We start from the raw sequence: 20,228 nt of genomic DNA, 5'->3' as shown, positions 1-20,228 counted from the left end.
TCGGATTGTCTTGGAAAGTGATGTGATCAATGGAGTCTGGGGTAGTATTAGTGACGCATATTCAGGTCACTGGATCAAGCGGTTTCTGAGACATGGCACCTGTGAGAAAAGGAAAGTAAAATGTTCCTCTTTTCAGAACATTCATGTGTGGCCAAATTATTCACAGAGTTTAAAGCCAGAAGGGACAACGAGATTATTTAATCTGACTTCCTGCACAACACAGGCCTTTAAATTTCACATACAACAGGAACGGGCTTAGAGGTCAGACTGCAAATTTGGGATCACTTTGAAAGGAGATTCTGAGATAGGGCACAAGCCGGTGCACCAAAAAAGCTACTTTTAATATTATCCAATTCATATAACTTTTTGGTGCAGAGGCAGGCGGGGGGTGGGGGAAGGGACTTCCCACGAGCTCCCCAGCTACTCAACAGTACAACAGGACTGGTTGAGAAACAGTACAAAAATTATTACACAATAAAAGCTTTAATATCACTGCTTACAATTTGCATTCTCAAGACCTCTTGCTCTTCAGGAACTCCTTTGTGAGAGAGACACTGAGCTCACATTCATGTGGTGACTGAGGGCTAGTCTATACTTGAAACACTGCAGTGCCACAGATGCAGTGCCCCAGCTGTGCAGCTTTTGTGCTTCATTATAGCCACTCAATACAGAGATAGGAGGGGTTCTCTCATCACTGTAGTTAATCCACCCACCTCCCCAACAGGCAGTAGCTAGATCGACAGAAGGAAGAAGTCTTCCATCACCCTGGTGCTGTCTACACTGCGGGTTAGGTCAGCATAGCTACATCTTTGAGGGCTATGGATTTTTCACACTCCTAAAAGACATAGCTACGCCAATATAAGTTTTCAGAGTACACCAGCCCTTAGAGGAACAAGCACTGCTTCTTTAACTCAAGGCTCATGACTCAAAGCATTTCCTGTGCCCATGAGTGCTTTCTATCTGCTTCTGCTTGGTGCTCAGATCCATCATGGGGCTTCTTCTGAAAGTGTAAGTAGTGTCTGCAATTTCAAAGAACTTCAGCACCCCACAAATGCATCCCCACTGTCATCTATGCAAGTTCCACTCAGGACAGTCTGATGAGTAGTACTGCATGCAAGATATGATGACTGCTATGGTAATGTGAGGCTAGGCTGCTATAGGATGGACCTAGCTGTCGCAAAGAAAAGGAAAAGAGAGAGATCGGCACAAAACTCCCACCCAGGATTAATCTATTCTCTGCAGAGCAGCATTACGCACAATGATGACTTCTGCAACTTGAAACAGGCATGGAAACATGACACAAATTTGCATCTCATCCTTGTGCAGGGGCCATGCTAATCAACTCTGTATCATTCCAATTTCAGTACATGTGATACAGAAGGAAGAGCAGGCATTCTGGTCTGTACATGTACCAGACACACAATGGGAAGAGCAGGGAGGGGGATAAGAACACCACGGTGATGGGCTGGACCTGATGTACTGGGGTTTCACTGACACTCTCCTGCTCCACCAGCCTGGATTCCCTATCTCTGTTTTGCTGAATTAGGCTCTCTGGCCTCTTGGATCGCTCGCTCGCACATACACACACACCCAGCAGTAGACAGACTGAAGTCAGCTCTGAGAGAGAGGACTCACCCAGTACTCATGTGTATGCCCCTTTAGTGCAGACTAAATAATACTGTCTTGCACTATAGAGAAATCTGTACAAAGTAAACTCATAAATTCGTCCCCTCCCTCAATGTGAAGAGAGATATGCATGACTTCTTCCACGCCCCCTCCCCGGTTAGAAATTACACAAACTAGGTTGAATACTAAACAAACCAGATTTTATTAACTATAAAAGGCAGATTCTAAGTGGTTAAAGAGATAGTAATCTGCTTTGTTCTGTTTGCTAAGCAAACAAAACAAAACACGGAAACTAAGCTTGATTCACTAAAGAAATTGGCTACGAATAGTAATTTCTCACCCTAAATATTGTCACAGGCAGATTACAGAGAGTCTTACAAGGCAACTGCACTGGCCTGCAACTTGAGACTTTAGGTATTATTACTCACAAGCCAAGCGCCCTTCCAGCTTGGGATCAACTTTTCTCCCCTCAGTTCAGTTCTTGCTTCCAGGTGTTTTTCAGTGTCTCTTTGGGTGGGGAGGCAGAGAAGAACCACAATGATGTCACTCCTCTATCTTATATAGCTCTTGTGTATGGCGGGAACCCTTTGTCTTCCAGTGGAAAAAACACTGACATTCCGGGGGTAGGGGGCAGTACCACATGACTCAGATCCATGTCTCTGCAGGACTGTGGCAGCCATTGTTTGTAGGCTGTCTGGAGCATCCAGAAGATGACTAAGCCCTTTCACAGTCCATTGTCTCTGCTGATGGGCCATCAGCCCTGTCTGGCTTTTCACTGTTGTACCTGAAGGGCTAGTTGCGGATTAGGATCTAGGGCAAAAATCTGTCTGGGTTGGTCCTGCTTTGAGCAGGGGGTTGGACTAGATGACCTCCTGAGGTCCCTTCCAACCCTGATATTCTGTGATTCTATGATACCCAAAGTAGCACATTTGAAATACAGATATGTGGTCAATATTTCTAACTTCAGATACAGAAATGATACAGACATACAAATTGGATAATCACATTCAGTAAATCATAACCTTTCCAATGATATCTCACATAAGCCATCTTGCGTAAAGTATCTCTCACTTATGTCTCATCCATATTATATGTATATTTTCATAAAGGATATGGAGTATAACGTCACAATCGCTTGAGACGAATGGAACAGTTCACACCTCTCAGAGCTGTATTCATCTAAAAGGGTGTTCTTATTCCGTTGAAAATTCACCCACTTCACCCTTCAACACAGGAGGCTTGCAGGACAGTCCCTTCCCCCTATAAATGTAATAGAGACTTTGGAGAGACGTTGCTACCTCAAGCTAATGAGTAGCAATGACATACACACAGGAAGCCACTCAATCACATCCTCACTATCATCAATTCCTCAAAAAGACAAGGGAAATACACTGCCAAGAAACGTGTTAATACAGAGTTAATGAAGCCTACCACTGCCTTGCGCCTTGCAGAATATGAGGCTGGCTAAATTTGAAAGCTCTGAAAATCAGGCAATAGAGAGTTAAGGTACTCTCCTATTCTGCCCTCTCCAAGCAATGCCCCAACCCACCAGTCAGAGATCACACGACTGTGCTCTTCCCAAACATGTAGAAGACAGTGGGGAAAATGCACAAAAGTGGGGAATGAGGGGCAAAGAAAAAAACGGTTACTCACCTTTTCGTTAAAGGTTGTTCTTTGAGATGTGTTGTTCATGTCCATTCCAACCAGGTGTGTGCGTGCCACGTGCAAGCCAGCAGGAAGATTTTTCCCTTGGCAGTGTCCATAGGATTGGCCTGGGTGCACCCTGGAGTCACGCCTTAGGCCCTACAAACCCTTCACCCCCTCAGTTCCTTCTTGCCATCTACTCCGACAGACGAGTAGGAGCAGGGGTGAAAGTAACTTACAGGACTTACCAGTACAGCTGGAGCCCTGAGGGGAGCGTGCCCTCAACCGGAAGAGGCGGTGCCTCTCAAGATTTAAAGGCCCTGGGGCACCGGCTGTGTCTGGGAGCCCCAGGGCCTTTAAATCAACCCAGGACTCCCAGTTGCAGAGGTGGCTGGGAGCCCCCAGAGCTCCAGCCACCGCAGAGCTCCGGATCCTTTAAATTCCCACCGCAGCTCCATCTGCCGGAGCTGCGGGCGGGATTTAAAGGGGCTGGAGCTCCCACGGCTGTGGGGAACCCCGAGTCTTGCCGGGCTGGGGGCGGGATTTAAAGGGCCCAGAGCTCCTGCCGCTGCGGGGAGCTCTGAGCCCTTTAAATCTGGCCCCAGCCCAGCCGCCAGAGCTGCGGGCAGGATTCATAGGGCTGTGGGCGCCCCGCAGATCTCATGGGGTAGACCAGAGACCTGCAACCAGGAAGCCCACCTCATTACAACTCCCGTGGCTAGTGTACGTAAGGCTGCATCCGGTGCATCCAAAGTCGCCTGTAGGGTAGCTCGGGAGACCAGCTTCCCCTCCTTCACTAATGTGGAGAACTCAGTAAGAAAGTCTTGCAGCAGGAGCTCTGCAAACTTGGCCATTACACATTATTATGTGCATATCTGCTTATGATAGCCTGCTGGTCTGCGATGCAGAGCCGTAGTCCCCCCGTCGAATAGACCTTCCTGACAAACAGATCAAGTCTCTTCGCCTCCCTATTTTTCGGGGTGGGATCCTGGAAACCCTGGCGCTCCCGCTGATTGGCTGCATCAACTACCAACAAGTCGGGGTGGGTGGGTATAAGTGTTTATACCCCTGTGAAGGGACAAAAAAATGCCTTTCATACATTTTGGCCGTAGAGGCCAAAGAAGGAGGGGTCTGACACAGGGATTTAGTTGTTTCAATTATCATCTTTATCAGCAGTAAGGCTACCCACGATGGTCTTGAGGGTGTGAGAATGTCCACAACTGGGTCCGATTCCTCCACCACCTCCTCTGCCTGAATACCTAGGCTTTGGACACCACAGCACAGGAGCTGCTGGAGAACCCTATTATCCTCCAGAGCTGGGGTCACTGATGCCCTTGTGACCACTTCTGGCGAGGATGAGGAGAGGCCTGACAGCGGACCTTGCTCATTGCCTTCAGCGCCCTTTGGATCTCTCGGCACACGGTATTCAGTGGAATGCGGTGCCAAGGCCGCTGGAGGTTGAAGGGTCGGTGCTGCAGTTGGTGCAGGAGCCGCTGGATGCGGCGGTGCCAACCTCGTCGACGCCGATGGAGTCGGAGCCAAAGCCATTGCCGATGCCACTGATGGGAGGGTCAGTGCTGGAACTGTTGTTTGTAACAGCAGGACTGGCGCTCTGGTCGGTAGTGCCAGTGTTGCCTGCGGTGGGACAAAGGACACTGACGACACCGACTGGGACCTTGGACCTGTCCCTGGCTCTGGTGGTATGCCCAGGGTGTCCAAAAGGGCCACAAACTATGGCTGCCACTGCTGAGGCCACAGTGCCGGGTAGGGGTGGTGACTCCGGCAGGATCTGGACCTGCTGAGGCAGTAAGAGTCCGCCTCCGACTCTGGGGTCTCCAAATAGGGAAACCACAGAGGAGAGCAGTCTGCCAGAGAGTGGTCCCAAGAGGCCGGGGATTGGTGCGGCTCTCCTACGTGGATGGGCTGTGGCAGGGAGATGTGCACTGGGGCTGGAGATCGGTGTGCCATCAGCACTGGTTTGCCCCTAGACTGGAAGTGGGGCGACTTTTCCCTCCTCTGTGAGGAGGTCGGCACCGAGAGGCACATCAGGTCCTTGGCCACCTAAAATGCCTCCGGCGTAGATGAGAGCTGGTCACCTTGGTGATCGAGGGACCGTGTGGGGTTCAGACTTGACTGGGCTGCAGGGAAGAGGTGTTCTGTCCCGAGATACCCATGGAAACCACTGAGCCTTTAGACTTTGGCGGGGGGGGGGGATCAACCCCTCTCCAGCCTTTTCTTCTTTAGCAGCACTGGAGATTGAGAGAAGTTCCACACCGACAATGGTGTCTTACAGTCCAGGCCGTGGCGGTGCCGAGGGTCCTTAGTCGGCACCAGTTCCCGCGCTGTCGGCGCCAGAGCACTGCGTAGTGCCATCTCCATTAGCAGGATTTTAAGTCTCTGCTCCCAGTCTTTAAGGGCTCTGGGTCAGAAACCTTTACAGATCCTGCACCTGTCCTTCCGATGGCTTTCCCCAAGGCACAGCAGACAGGAAGAGTGAGGGTCATTCTTGGGCATAAACTTGCCACAGTCCTCACAGACCTTAAACCCTGGGAACCCAGGAATACTCTGGAGATGAGGAAGATGCTGTTGGTGGGAAAACCCCCAAACAAAGCTAAATTATCCCAGCTGTAACTAACGAACTTCTAACTATTTAAACCGTTTATACAAAAAACTACAGAATACATTGCCAAAGCGCTTGCCATTAGAGCGAGTGATGTTCCAGCTAGCCGTCACTGCAGTAAGAAGGAACTGAGAGGCTGGGGAGCCGGCAGGGTGCTATATTGGGCGCCATGAAGGCGTGACTCCAGGGGGCGCCCAGGCCGACCCTACAGATGCTGCTAAGGGAAAAATCATCCAGCTGGCGTGCTCGCAGTACACACACACCTGGTTGGGATGGACAGGAACAAGCCCTCAAAGAAGAACTCTTAGGTTTTGGCCAACCTCAGGTTAGACTTGAACAGTAGCTAGCTAAGCCTGACTTGTAAGTATACTCAACCATTTACCTACTCCTCACAAACCCCTGAAAAGTTGCCAGATATTGATAAATGTTCATCCCTGGCCTCAGAATTCCCTCTAAGACACCATGTTTGGCTGCCCCTGACTGAGCCTTGTTCTGCTCTGTGATATATGCTAATAGTTGGCTACAACTCCCCAGTACAATAGCGTGGCAGAGAGGCATCGGTGAATGGCAATGCAGCTTTAGAGTTCTAGTGGGCACTGAGAATATACAAGAGTATTAGACTGAGATAAGCAATCACATTCCCCCATTTTCTTGACATACCTAGGGCAATGTCAACGGCATCTGTCTGAGCAAACCTGAAACTCCTTTCATATATTCTTAGATGTCAGAGACAAAAGGAGACATTTGGTATATTTGCACTGCAATAAAAAAACCCTGGCACTGATTCTCAGAGCCTGGGTCAACTGATTCAGGCTCATAATCTAAGGTTATGTCATTTCACAGTAGATGTTTGACCACGGGCTGAAGCCCAACTCAGCAATCCGCCCCTGTCATGGGATCTCAGAGCTTGGGCTCCAGCCTGAGGCCAAACATCTACACTGTTCTTTTATAGCTCCAAAGCTTAAGCTGACCCAGGCCAGCCGCAGCCTTTTATTGCAGTGTAGGACACACCCATTGTGATCTTCTCTTCAGATGCTGTGTATAAACACCCAGAAAATAAGGACCCCCAACTCCTCTCACTGCTACTGCAACCTCTCCTCAAAAGGCAGTGCAAGCTCTGGCATCTAGCAGTGAGGGCCACAGAGTATACAAAGGGGAATGATGGTATAGAATTGGATTAGACAACACACAAAATGGCAGAATTTGTTAGGGGTAGGTCAGGTTTGGGGTTGGACACATAACCTTAATTGTATTTCTTGGTTTTCAGAGGGTTATGTTTATTCACTGTCCATGATCTGTAAGTCCACAAGGGAGCACTAAATAACCTTAACTGCATAAATAACATTTTTGGGCAGTTAATCAGTATTTATGGAACCTTTGCCCACAGATCACTAGGAGAATAATCCATGAGTAACACTCTACTTTCCAAAAATAGTCAGCTTTGGGAAGCTTCAACCCCGAAGGAAAATTGTTAGAAAGTTATAAGCAAGTTTAAAAATAATGGTGTAAAATGAAAGCTGCCTTCCAAGCCCTGATTCCAGCATTCACTACTGTAAACATTCGGCTGTAACTGTCCCTCATTTTGAATCCTTCCAGCCTACCAAAGCTCACTACAGAGCGCACTCTTCTCTATCCTGAACTCCCTAAAGTTTCTAAAGAGAAACAAGCAAGACCAGAACTGTTCATCCAGAGACCTGTGATTGGATTCCTTTTTTAGGAGAACCTTCCCAATACACTTTGTTCTTAATGTTTCTTTTTAATGGATACAGGATTTTTGCAGAATATAGAATGGTGCAGTAAGTAAAACAAGCCATAAAGTTACTAGTGATTTAAGCATTATTAAATGGACAATTACTCAAATCGGTATCATTCCTAAATAGAACTATCCCCTCTTGCAAAGCTGGGACAGCAAAGGTTTCACACTTACAGTACCACAGGGTGGATGCCTGCCATGTGATTTTCAAGAACCTTTAGGAGACTTTGCAAAACTTCTACAGAAATGAATAAAAGCATTAGTAAGCATAAAATATTCATTGGTCCTGCTGTTCAGCAATCAAAAATGTACAACAGTAAGAAAATTATAAGGACAAATACAAACGCATACAGCTAATTGTTCAAACATTCAACATTTCCTCATTAATATAAGTGTTATTAACTTACATTTCATAGATTCCAGGGCCAGAAGGGACTACTGTGATATAGTATGATCTCCTGTATAACACAGGACAGAGAACTGTCCCAAAATAATTCCTAAAGCAGAGCTTTTAGAACGATATCCAATCTGGATTTAAAAATTGCCAGTGATGCAGAATCTACCAGAACCCCTTGGTAAACTGTTCCAATGGTCAGTTACTCTCACTGTTAAAAATTTAGGCATTTCCAGTCTAAATTTGTCTAGTTTCAACTTCCAGCCATGAGATCACATTATACCTTCTCTGCTAAACTGAAGTATCCATTGTTAAATATTTGTGCCCCAAGTAGGTATTTATAGATATGATCAATTCACCCTTCAACATTCTCTGCTAAGATAAATAGATTGAGCTCATTGTATTTAAGGCATATTTTCTAATCCTTTAATCATTTGTCACTCTTCTCTGAACCCGCTCCAATTCATTAACATCCTTTTTGAATTGTCCACAAAACTTGTACTCTCATCAAATAAAGATATGAAATTAGTCTGCTGGGACCTATTGTTCATAAACCCATGATCTGCATTAATTACATTACCCTTCTTTAATTCTTTATTAATCAAGTCCCATATCAGTCACTCCATTATCTTTCCCAGGATCCATGTCAGACCAAAGGCCTATAATTTATTCAGGTCATCCTGTTTACCCTTTTTAAATATTAGCCCAACATTAACTTTCTTCTGGTATTCCAAGATTTATTGAAAATCAACATCAGCAGTCCAGCAAGCTCCTCAACGACTTCTTTTAAAACTCTTCAATGCAAGTTATCTTGACCTACTGATTTAAATACATCTAATTTTGGTAGCTGTTTAATATCCTCCTGAGATACCAGAGGACTAGAAGGAGTGTTATCACCCTCTGTCTTTTCCCAAATGCAGAACAAATATTTATTGAACAATTCTGCCTTTTCTGCATAATTATTGATAACTCTACCATTTCCATTTAGTAATGGACCAATATCATTATTAGGATACTTTCAGTCCAACACCACAGTATTACTGTTTTGACTATAAGTTTTGACAAGAATATCAAAAGCATAGATAGTTTTTTTTATACTTGACATATTGATAGAAATATTAGACAACTGAAAAAAGTAAAATGGAGAAATAACTTGTAGGATCATACTGTCCATTTTCCAAGGATGTTGTAATAACTCAAGAGAGCAAACCAACTCAAAAATTCAGACCCAGGAGGTTGTGATGGAATGCACCCCTGGATTCACACCCAACACACTACTATAATAATCTTTTCACAGAAAATGCCTTGTAAAGTATCATTTAAAAACTAGTAAGTTGCTGGTCAGTAATATCATGGTGAAATGCATGTAGCAGCATTACACGCATAGGTATGAACGTAAGCTGAAACCATGACTAATGTGTGTTTACCACACAAGTCTGAGGAATGGGTAAATTTGTTTCTCAAAAGACAAAAGGACAAGTTGATGCCTCTAGCCAGGTGCCATCAAAGCTGATGGGCCATCACCTATCACGTAGCCATTCTTTGGTAAGGAAGGCGGACAGGAACAAACAGATTCTGCATCTTAGCAAACAATGGCATGAAACCTCTTTCCCACAAGACTCCAAGTCTCCTTTCCCAGAGCTGGAAAGAGCTTTATCTATGTGTCTTTCTCTGGAAAATACACTTCAAAAAGGTGACAACTACAAAAGTGAAGGGCAAAACCACCTCAAGTTCTCTCTCCCTGTCCATCTCTCTATTTCACCTCAGACAAAAGAAGCCGGCCATTGGACCTTGAAAGCAGATCTTGATTTGAAATTGGGTCAACAATACTAGCAGAAATGTGTGGAAAGAATTTCACCTTGAACCAAGGCTAGTTTGTTAAGTTTAGTAATAGCATTTTATCTTTACTTTTCTTGTAACCATTTCTGACTTTAATGTCTTAGTACTTGTATTCACTTAAAACCTCTCTCTTTGTAGTTAAATAAACTTGTTTTATTCTCTAATCAAAACAAATCTAGTGTAGTGAACTGTAGCACTAACTTCATTTGAAGTGGCAAACTGTTGTATCTTGATCCCCTTAGATGGGCAACAGGCCTAATATGTCCACACTGTCCCACGCTAAACATACGTTTTTTGGGAAAAATTCAGCACTAGGAGTGTGTTAGGATCACTCTGCAAGTGATAACCAAAGCTGGTGGAAGCTAGAGCATGACAGATGCGTGGTGAGAGGCTTCTGGACACACAGCTGTAGCTATACACAGACACTCAGACCACTTCTACACTACAAACTTACATCGGTATAACAATACTGCTCAGGAGCATGAAAAATCCACACCCCTGAGCAACACAGTGATACCAGCCTAACCCCCAGTGTGTACAGCACTACGCAGACAGTGTACACAGCTTCTCCTGTCGACATAGCTACCACTTCTCGCAGAAGTGGATTCACTATGCTGACAGGAGAAGCTCTCCCATCAGCATAGTAGTGTCTTCACTGAAATTCGACAGCATTTTAAGTGTACACATGCCCTCAGAGTGTGATCCGCATGCTGGCGAGTAGCTTTTTTAAATTGGTTAACCAACAACGATGTTTACATATTTGACCCAGTTTTCTACCACTCCGTTTTCCTTAGCCCTCTTCCTGAAAGAGGGCCCTGGAGTGTGAAACCAAACGCTTTCAATAAAAGAGCCACCTGTTGGCACTGCCAAAGGAGTAGCACCAATGTCCACTGTAAAGGGACCTGTCAATTTAGAGTCAAAGAGCCAGCGGCGGGGACTGGAGCGATGCCTGTCTCCTCTGGTCAGCATAGTATCAATTACCAGAATGTGTTTTGTCACCATCTGAATAGCCAGGAGATAATGCCTCAATAAAACAGTCAGTAGTCTGCTAGAGAGATGATTCTAGAAAGCTCCACACCAGTTGATAAGTTTTAACTTCATGTAAAGATCTTATAAACCTCATTCTTGGCCGTTACCTATCATTTAATTTTTTTTTCGCCGTTACACTACCTACACTATTTTTTCTCATGCTTTGAAAAAATGGCAAAATTAGTACTTCACTGTTCCTGGCTTACCATTGCATGAGAGATTAATTACTTGGATCAGTTGGCAGAAATTTTCTTGCGTTGAGGTTAGTCACTGGATCAATATAACATTGTCCCTCAACTTGAACTGTGCTCTGAATTCAGAAGTAAGAGCATATGTCAAGCATTCCATGAAAGCTTTAAGTATCAGCCTGAAGGAGTGAGCCTCTCTCATTTATAGATTGCAAAGAAACAGACCTCTAGGTAAGACAAATAAAGAGAAGACATATTCTGATGATAAACAAGTATATGTTGGTTGAGCTCCCCTTGCGAAAACTATGGGGTCCGTTTGTTGCCATATGCAACCTCATTAGGGTGAATGTCAGCTTTGCACAGATTTGTTGAAATTCACTCAGGAAAATAGGTTGCCACACAAAGTCCCCCAGTGCAGCAGAAGTGTCATGGCTACACTACATGTGAATGGGTAACTGTTCAGTGAGCGCACAAAGGACACTGTACCTCCCGCATGTCACAGAAGTGGGTTCCACACTAACTATGCATAGGCCATTACAGAAAGGGGCTTAAGGAATGGCTCAAGGAATGGAAAAAGTCCATGGTTACGTGTATCCAGTGGACACGCCAAGGAATGTAACTAGACCAGTGTGCAGGAATCACAGAGTCTGGTACAGCAACTGCAAAGAGGGCATGTATCTGTTCTGGCCACAGGTTGGAGGTATAGAACAAACATCCCAATTCAACCCATATAGTGCCTCGGTTTCCTCATTTTCCAGATGGGAGTAATAATATTGACCTTCCTGTGTAAAACATTGTGATATTTATAAATGAAAAACCCTAAATATTGTTGGCTTTTTGATTTGTGTTTTAAAAGGAAATTACCAAAACTAGGACTAATGGAAATGTTTTTGTGACTGTTTTTGTCTGATTTCCAGTAACAACAATTCCCTGTTGTGGATTTAAACCCCTCACCGTGTTTGCAAAGCTTTTTGTGGGCAGGAGGAAATGTGGTTTATCTAGGGGCCTAATCCAGTAAAGTATTACTCATGTAGCTGTTACTCACATGAGTGGCCTCACAGAAAGAAGTGGGAGAACTTCATGTCAAGTGAAATTTTGCCCAAGTCCATGTATTTGTAAAGTGCTGTGTAAATTTACAGAGCTGTGTTTCACTGTAATAAGCAAGACACTGGAACATTATATGTGTGCATGAGAATCTGAAAGTGAACTTGATTGTGCTACTTTAATTGTCCAAACTAATCCAGTGTAAAATATGAACAACATGAAGGTTGAATAGTTTATAGAACTTTAAAGTGCTTTGTATTGTTAATACAAGAGGATGGTAGTAAAGGGAATGTAAGTTTTTAAAAAAATTATTTTGAGCCTTAGTGTCCTGATTTAAAAAGAAACATTTACTTTGATTTCTAAATTGCAATATTATATTTTACATTCATATGAGACCTTTACAGATGAAGCCCAGTCTGAACATTGAATATTTCAAGCATTTTGCATAAGAGGAAAAGATTCTTCCTATCCAAAATTCCCCTGCTCTATCCAAACTATTGCACAGTGTTCTCTGTGCTGTTGGCCTATCTGGCTGCTGACTTTCTTCCTCAAAGGTGGCTGCATTTCAGTGGTGCATTTATATGTATAGTTTGCAAAGCATGTATTGATCCTTGTAGAAGGAGGCTTGTAGGAATGAACAGATAGGTATTGCAGATGTCACCTGAAGACAGACCATCCCTCAGATGGTACTAGCAGTGGGACATTGTGAGCTCTTAGTGGGATAAGGGTTGCCGTGAAAGTATGGAGGTGATGGCACACATCCACATATTACCTCGATACTGGTGTTGCACATAACAAAATTCATTCCACACATGAATGCAAAAATTAGCGGGAACACTGGTGGGAATTATGGAGGCGTGATAGTAATTGCCATGCTTACAGTTGGGCAACTTTGTGAGAGCACCTTGAAAAAAAATCAGTTCTAAAGTCTATATGCCTATGTCTCTTGAAAACAGCTGTAACTGTTAAGGGACCAGAGTATATGTCAGGGCTTTGGAGCTGTGCTCCGGTTCCACTCCAGCTCCAAGCAAAAACCTGCAGCTCCACTGCTCCGGAGCTTCTCCGAGCTCCAGCTCCAGCTCCGTGCTCCGCTCCAAAGCCCTGGTATATGTTGGTGGTGCACGTCTTGGGTCATTTGGTCAAGGAGCTCCCAAGTTAGAGCACCCCAATATCACCTGCTTTTAATTCTCAAATATTTGGAACCATTTGTCCTTGGACTGCCCCTAAGATCAAATACTAAACACCATCTAGAACCAATTTAGAAAACAAAATATTTCAAGTTATTGCAGATTTATCTTTTGGAAGGGAAGGGTGAGTGCCAGTTTGAGGAATTTCAGCAATCCACCAGTAATCATCTAGTGCCAAATCCCATCCTGGGACAGGCTGGGGGGGCATTATTGTGCCCATGATATAAAGTCTAATATGGTAGTGTGCCACTGGGCTGATATGAGGTACCATGGTAAAAATTACACAAGAAGAGCTGGATCATTTCTGTGCTGGGAGATGCTCACTGAATTCCTACCAGGTTCACTAGGCATGACAGACTGAGTTTGTGACGGTAAACAAGAACAGGCACATTCAGTACATGTAATCTCTCTACAGGGTGTCCTCATTCAGCTGACAGCACCCACTGAGCAAGTTGCCTGTGCTATAGAAAGGATGTACAGAGTCCCTCCCCCGCAAAATTAGGCCCAACATAATTCAATATTGGACCTCATTCTGACAAACAAGGAAGTTAGGCGCTGAGCTTAGACCAGCAATTACCTAGGCACCAGTGATCGCAATCAAGGTACATTTACTTGGTGCAAAGAGAACACAGCACTGACCAATAATATGTATATTTGGAACTCCAAAAGAGCCAATTTTTCAAGTTTAAAACAACTGTCAGCATAAATGGGAACATTAAATTTAAAGTGGGAAGTGTTAATGAAAACTGGTAGCTGTTTAAGGACATCCTGCCAGGTACCTAAACAGCCATGATTCCATAGACATGAAAAAAAGTTACACTAGACAAGAAGTCATCGTGGTTAGAAGTAGATGTAAAAGCACTAATAAAACAAGTAAAAATGGAAGAGAGGGGAAGTAAATTGCAGTGAATATAAGTTACAAATTAAAAATGTAGGTGACTTACGGGAAGCTAAAGGATTTCCTTAATGAAATATTAATGTCCACAAGGGTTAAAAACAGTCAGAAGAAATTTTTAACAAAATTATTAGGAACAAGAAAAACGCCATGTCAGGTATAGATCCATTCCCAGATGCAGACAGTAAAACTGTAAATAGTGATGTAGAAGAGGCTGAAGTATTCAATAGATATTACTGGTCTATATCTGAAACAAACCAGAAGGATATGTCCATCCCATATGGTATTGCGGAGGGAACAGATAGTTTATCATATGTAACAAAGGATGATGTGATGCAACATCTGTTAAACACTTTCAATTCCACAGGTCAGATAACTTACACGCAAGAGTCTTACAAGAACTAGCTGAGGAGCTCTCTGAATCACTAAGGTTAATTTTTAACAAATCTTGGATATCTGGCAAAATTGCAAAGGATTGGAGGGCTGTTAATATGCATTAAAAAAAAAAAAAAAAAGAGGAGAGAGAGAGGGAAAGCGCGCACAGAAGGGACGACCCAGGGAACTACAGACCAGTTAGCTTGACGTCAATCCTGGGTAACATAATGGAACGGTTAACTCAGGATTTTCAAAGCATTAGAGGCTAAAAATATAATTAATGCCAGTCAGAAGGCAGATTTTGCCAAACAGGCCTGGGTGGTTGTTGGTTTGTTTGGGTTTGTTGGAGGTCTAGCTGATAAAAGGTAACTATGTTGATATAGTACACTTGGATTTCTCCTAGGCATTTGACCTAGTTCCGCAAGACATTTTGATTAAAAAACTTGCATTATATGGAACTAACAGGGCTTACACATTAGATGGATTAAAATTGGCTCAGTTAGAGATCTCAAAATATTGTTGCTAATGGAGAAAACATCAAGGAGCAGGGCATATCTAGCAGGGTGTCTCAGGGATCAGTGCTTGGTCCAACACTATTCAGTTGGTTTTTTTTAAATTAATCCAGATAATTAAATGAAATCTGTGCTGGTAATATTTGCAGATGACAAAGATTGGTGCTATTAAATAACAAGGAGGACAGATGGGTTACTGATAGAGTGATCTGAATCACCTTTGTAGACCATTACAATCCAACAAAACATGTTTTAACGAAGTAAAATATCTGGAAACAAAGAATGCAATCTGTATCTATCCAGATGGGAGACTGGCTTGGAAAGCTGTGACTCAGAGAAGGGATTTGAGGTGATTACCTACAATGACCCCTAACATAAACACTCACTGCAATGCTGTGGCAAAAAAAGGCTAATGCAGTCCTTGGATGTATAAGGAGGAGATATAAAGTAGAAGTAGAGAAGAGATCTTGCCTCTATACTCCTTATTGGTCAGACCAATGCTAGAGTACTATGCTCAGTTCACTTGAAAAAGGATGTGAAAATACCAGCAAGATTCTGAAAGAGGATCCCCAAAATGATCCAGCGGATAAAAAACAAACCTTACACTGTGAGGCTTACGGAACTAAACTTACCACAGAGAAGGTTCAGAGGTGACCTAATGTCTGCGTATAGGTACTCACCCATGGAAAAAGATATGTGATGGGAGTTTTCAACCCTGCTGACAAAAGTATAACAGCTTCCAGCCACTGGATTCTGAAGCTCAACAAACTCAACCTTGAACAAAGATGCAATCTCCTAACAGTAAACAAAATTCAACATTACAACAGCTTACCAGGGAAGGTGGTAGATTCAACACCCCTTGGAGCCATTAGGTGTAATTACATATCTTTCCAAAAGCATGCTTGAATTCAGCTTATGAGATAAATTCTACGGTGTGTGTGAGAAAGAGAGAGAGAGAGAGACAGAGAGAGAAGTTTAGACTGGTTAATCTTGATGATCCCATCCAGCCTTGGTATCTGTGAATCATACTGTTCATTCCCTTCCTTCACAGGCCATGGGAAGAACAGGAAGCTATGTATTGCGCTGAACATACTCATAACACTTGTAGCTCTGAATTAAGACAATAACTATGATCAAATCTCATGCTTCAGATAGATGACTGCAGGTGTCAGGAAAGATTCCCCCCCGCCATATGGACAATCGGCCTGATATATTCTGGGGTCTGTTTCCCCCGCCTTCCTCTAAAGCATCAGAAATTGGCTACAGCTGGTAATGGGACATGGAACCGACTAGTGCTCTGAGTTCATACATATAATCCTATTTCTTAGATGCCTGCCTGGTGCATCTTGCTCACATACTCAAGGTCCAACTGATCACCAGATTTTGTCTTGGGAAGGAATTTTGCCCCCTCTCCCCCAGATCAGACTGGCAGGGACCTCGGGACGACCCTCACCATCACCTTCCTCTACAGCAGTGTTTTTCAACGTTCGAGTCATGACCAAGTATTAGGTCGCAACATGTAAGGCACTGGGTCACCTTGCTCAGCACCCAGGGACGCTAGTGGCTCTGGACAGCATAACTGACTGGGACATTAAAAGTCTGGGAGCTGGAGGGAGGGCGGTGCCTGTGGAAAGAGCCACACAGAGCCACTTGCGCACCTCTGCCTAGGAGCCAGACCTGTTGCTGGCCACTTCCAGGGCGCAGCGTGGGCTGCGGTGCCAGGATAGGTGGGAAGCCTGCCACTGCACCCAGCTGCACTGCTGACCAGGAGCCACCGGAGGTAAGGCTGCACCCCAACCCTGTGTCCCAATTCTCTGTCCCAGCCCTGAGCCTCCCCAAAACTGGAACCACTTCCTGCACCCCAAACACCTCATCCCTGGCCCCACCCCAGAGCCTGCAGCCCAGCCCAGAGCCTTGACCCCCTCTTCCATCCCAACCCCCTTCCCCAGTCCAGAGCTCCCTCCCACACCCTGAGCCCCTCAATTCCCAGACCCATCCTGCAATCCTCACCTCTGTCCCCCAACCCTCTGTCCCAGCCCTGAGCCCGTCCCACACCCTAAACCCCTCAGCTCTGTTGGGTCGCAGGCATCAACAATTTTCTTCAACTAGATCCCCAGGAAAAAAAGTTTGAAAACCACTGCTCTACAGCATGGATCCCCTGCTAGGATCACCTAGGCATATTTCACCTAATCAATTCCCTGACGTGGCAGGGGCTTCGGTCATTGGTAGCATCTCTCCTGTTCTCTGCACCTTTCACTGTACTCCATACCACTCTACGGCAAGCACAACATAATAGTTAAATTCACTAGAATCATGATCTCTGAAGAGAGCAGAGATGCATCAGTCATCAGGATTACAGTGAATTTCATGCTGCTGGTAGCACAAAGAATGGAGCAGAATGGCAAGGGAGATGAACACACCACAAAAGTTGAAGAGTCACTCAGTCAATCATTCAGTCAGGACAAAAACATTGGTTAAAGAAGATGGAGAAAGAGTATATAGAATTACTTAAAGAAACAGCATATTTAGGGTGTCAAGTCAAGTACTTAAGTTAGTAAATGCAACCTTAATTCTGCTCTCTCATGTGTATGCTGTATAGTCATTAATTACTTGGTAAGGGCACACACTGAATAATAAGGATAAAAAAAAAAATACTGAATGCCTGGGCAACCTTACTTTTGGCATTTCTTAAATTTCAAGTCTTTTGACTTTGCAACCTGAACTTTCTTTTAACAGGTTTTTGTATGTGGTTCCCTAGGGTTTTGTGGAGTGTGTTTTGTTTTGTTTTTTTAATATAAGTTAAACTTCATACTTTTTCTTTCAAAGAATAAGTTGTGAGACTATTTGGGAGGAAAAAAATCAACTACATGCACCACACACACACACACACACAAACACACACACACTTAGAATCTAAGGGGAACCTGAGGCTTGTCTGGACCTAGGAAAACTTGCATTTTTACACCAGTATCTGTTAGTGCTCCTTTGGGGATCAATAAGGCATCAATTGTAATGTTCCTGGTAACATCTTTTGTACTAACAGATAAGAGCAGAAAAAGAGTTATCAGTCTGTGAGATCAGTAAGATGCATCTTAAGCAGGATCCTTTTCTGTGTATTTGTACAGCTGCTACTTCATCCTGCATTTATCTCATTGTGTCTGGGCATTATAGGGATATGAAACCTGCTCAGAAAGCAGGCCCTTTAGAAGCTATTCTGCTAGGCTGCGTCCTGTAGCAACCAACAGCATCATGCATTCACATGCTGAATTCCTGGAGATCTGGGATGTCACATGTGCTGACTTAAAAGGCTGAACAAGAAGTTAAGCATTTGTCATTACTACATAAAAATCATGTTGGAATTAAAAATGTCAGTCATTTTAGCGTACCACACACAAAGCTAAATGAACAAAAGACAAAAATGTGCAAAAAAAATCAAGGAAATTCAGAGCCTAGGCTAACATCTTGTCAGACAACAGATAGCATAAGCAAATAAAAATCAGATTGCGATCTGTTTGGGTAGGAACCATGTCTTTCAACAGGTTCTGGAAAGCCTCAACACTTTTTGATGCTGTTAAAAATAAATAAATAAAAAAAAGAAGGAAAGATGAAGATACACAGAATTCTCAGACTGACAGGCTGTGCCACTGCATTCATTTTAAAACCTCACTGGGCTTGTTCCTTCCATTCAGAATGGAAACACTTCTCACAGGTTATTAATAGCAGTAGCTATTAATATTTATATTGTAATAGCACCCAAAAGCCCCAATCAGCACTGAAGCACCATTTGTGCTGGTTGCTGAGTACACAAAAAAAGATAATTCCTGCCCAGAAGGTCTTACAACTTAAAGTATCTTCTAACCTACTCGAATACCAGACAAGTTAAAAACAAACTCAATAACAGCATTCCTGCTGTCTGAATGATGTTATAAGGGAGAGCTGGGTACTTATAGCTTACAGACTCAGTCATCAGACATGATGCGATAAGAAACCAAGAGAGGAGGAAGTGAAGAGTACCCTGTGCTACAGAAATAGCATAGTGAAAAAAACAATTACAGACCAAAGTTATATGCAAAGGAACATTAAATAATCAGCATGGATTTGAGTAACTGCTTTCATAACTTAAAAATAAGGACAAGCTTTTTTTCAGTTGGATGGAGGAGACATCCTTCAAGATGACAGATAACTGGTAAGCACTGAAGATAGTGGAGAAAGGGAAAATGAGGACTGATGTAAGGAAGAAATAAGGAGATGCTGGATAGAGAATGTAAAAATCCAGAGATGGAAAGAAGAGCCCACTAAAGACATTCAAAAGCACCTGGAGAGAGAGATCACCTTGCTTCACCTGTTTGCCACAAGCCAAAAAGATGAAAAAATACAGTGAGCAACACTTCATCCCAGAACAGATGCAAATAATTCCAAAGGTCAATTAGTTTGGACAATATAATTAAGGATCCCATTCCACAAAAAAATAATAAAACCTAAAAATGGCAAGCCTATAATTGGTACACTAGATGCATGAACTTTGTTCTTGTACCCATTGATAATCCAAAGCCACGAAGAGGATCTGTAAATAGTTACAAATTCAACCTCTACAATATGCTGAAGCTCCAACAATTGATTGGGTTTATTCCCATCACTCTACTACCATCAAACTTGAAACACACAAAACCAAAACCACATCATCATGTAACAACTACTTCATGAGCATTTAAAGAGGGACTGGCAAGAGTTCCTATACTTACTTGTGTCCTCCCATCTGAGAAGGTGCAGCTTCCATGCAGAGTAATAAAGAAATCCAAGTACCAGAAAGAGACAAAGGGCTAGCAGCAGGTTACGCATAAACACCAACAATCCCATCTTCATATGAAATCTGCTCTTCTACATGACCTGGAGGAGAAAAACAGTTTGAACCTTGAACCTTCTAGCTTGCAATTCATTCATGAGCAAGTGCACTATAAACATAGACTCACAGACTCTAAGACTGGAAGGGACCTCGAGAGGTCATCGAGTCCAGTCCCCTGCCTTCATGGCAGGACCAAATACTGTCTAGACCATCCCTGATAGACATTTATCTAACCTACTCTTAAAGATCTCCAGAGATGGAGATTCCACAACTTCCCTA

At 43.6% G+C, this 20,228-nt stretch overlaps 1 protein-coding gene and 1 non-coding gene across 6 annotated transcripts in view; both read right to left on the bottom strand.

The window, feature by feature from the left end:
* ST3GAL3 (ST3 beta-galactoside alpha-2,3-sialyltransferase 3) overlaps window positions 1–20,228 on the bottom strand; it is a 425,585-nt gene that overhangs the window by 369,129 nt on the left and 36,228 nt on the right. For all 5 annotated transcript variants that reach the window (XM_075067555.1, XM_075067560.1, XM_075067557.1 and 2 more), the window contains exon 2: window positions 19,849–19,993. In XM_075067555.1, coding sequence (XP_074923656.1) covers window positions 19,849–19,969 — 121 coding nt within the window. In that variant the 5' untranslated portion in view covers window positions 19,970–19,993. The remainder of the gene's footprint in view (window positions 1–19,848; window positions 19,994–20,228) is intronic.
* LOC116828006 (U6 spliceosomal RNA) lies at window positions 1,282–1,390 on the bottom strand. The gene has a single exon (XR_004374427.1). It is a non-coding gene; the product is annotated as a U6 spliceosomal RNA (small nuclear RNA).

This window comes from Chelonoidis abingdonii, chromosome 7 (genome assembly GCF_003597395.2).
Source record: "Chelonoidis abingdonii isolate Lonesome George chromosome 7, CheloAbing_2.0, whole genome shotgun sequence".
NCBI lineage: Eukaryota > Metazoa > Chordata > Testudines > Testudinidae > Chelonoidis > Chelonoidis abingdonii.
This window is presented reverse-complemented; position numbering and strand designations above follow the sequence as displayed.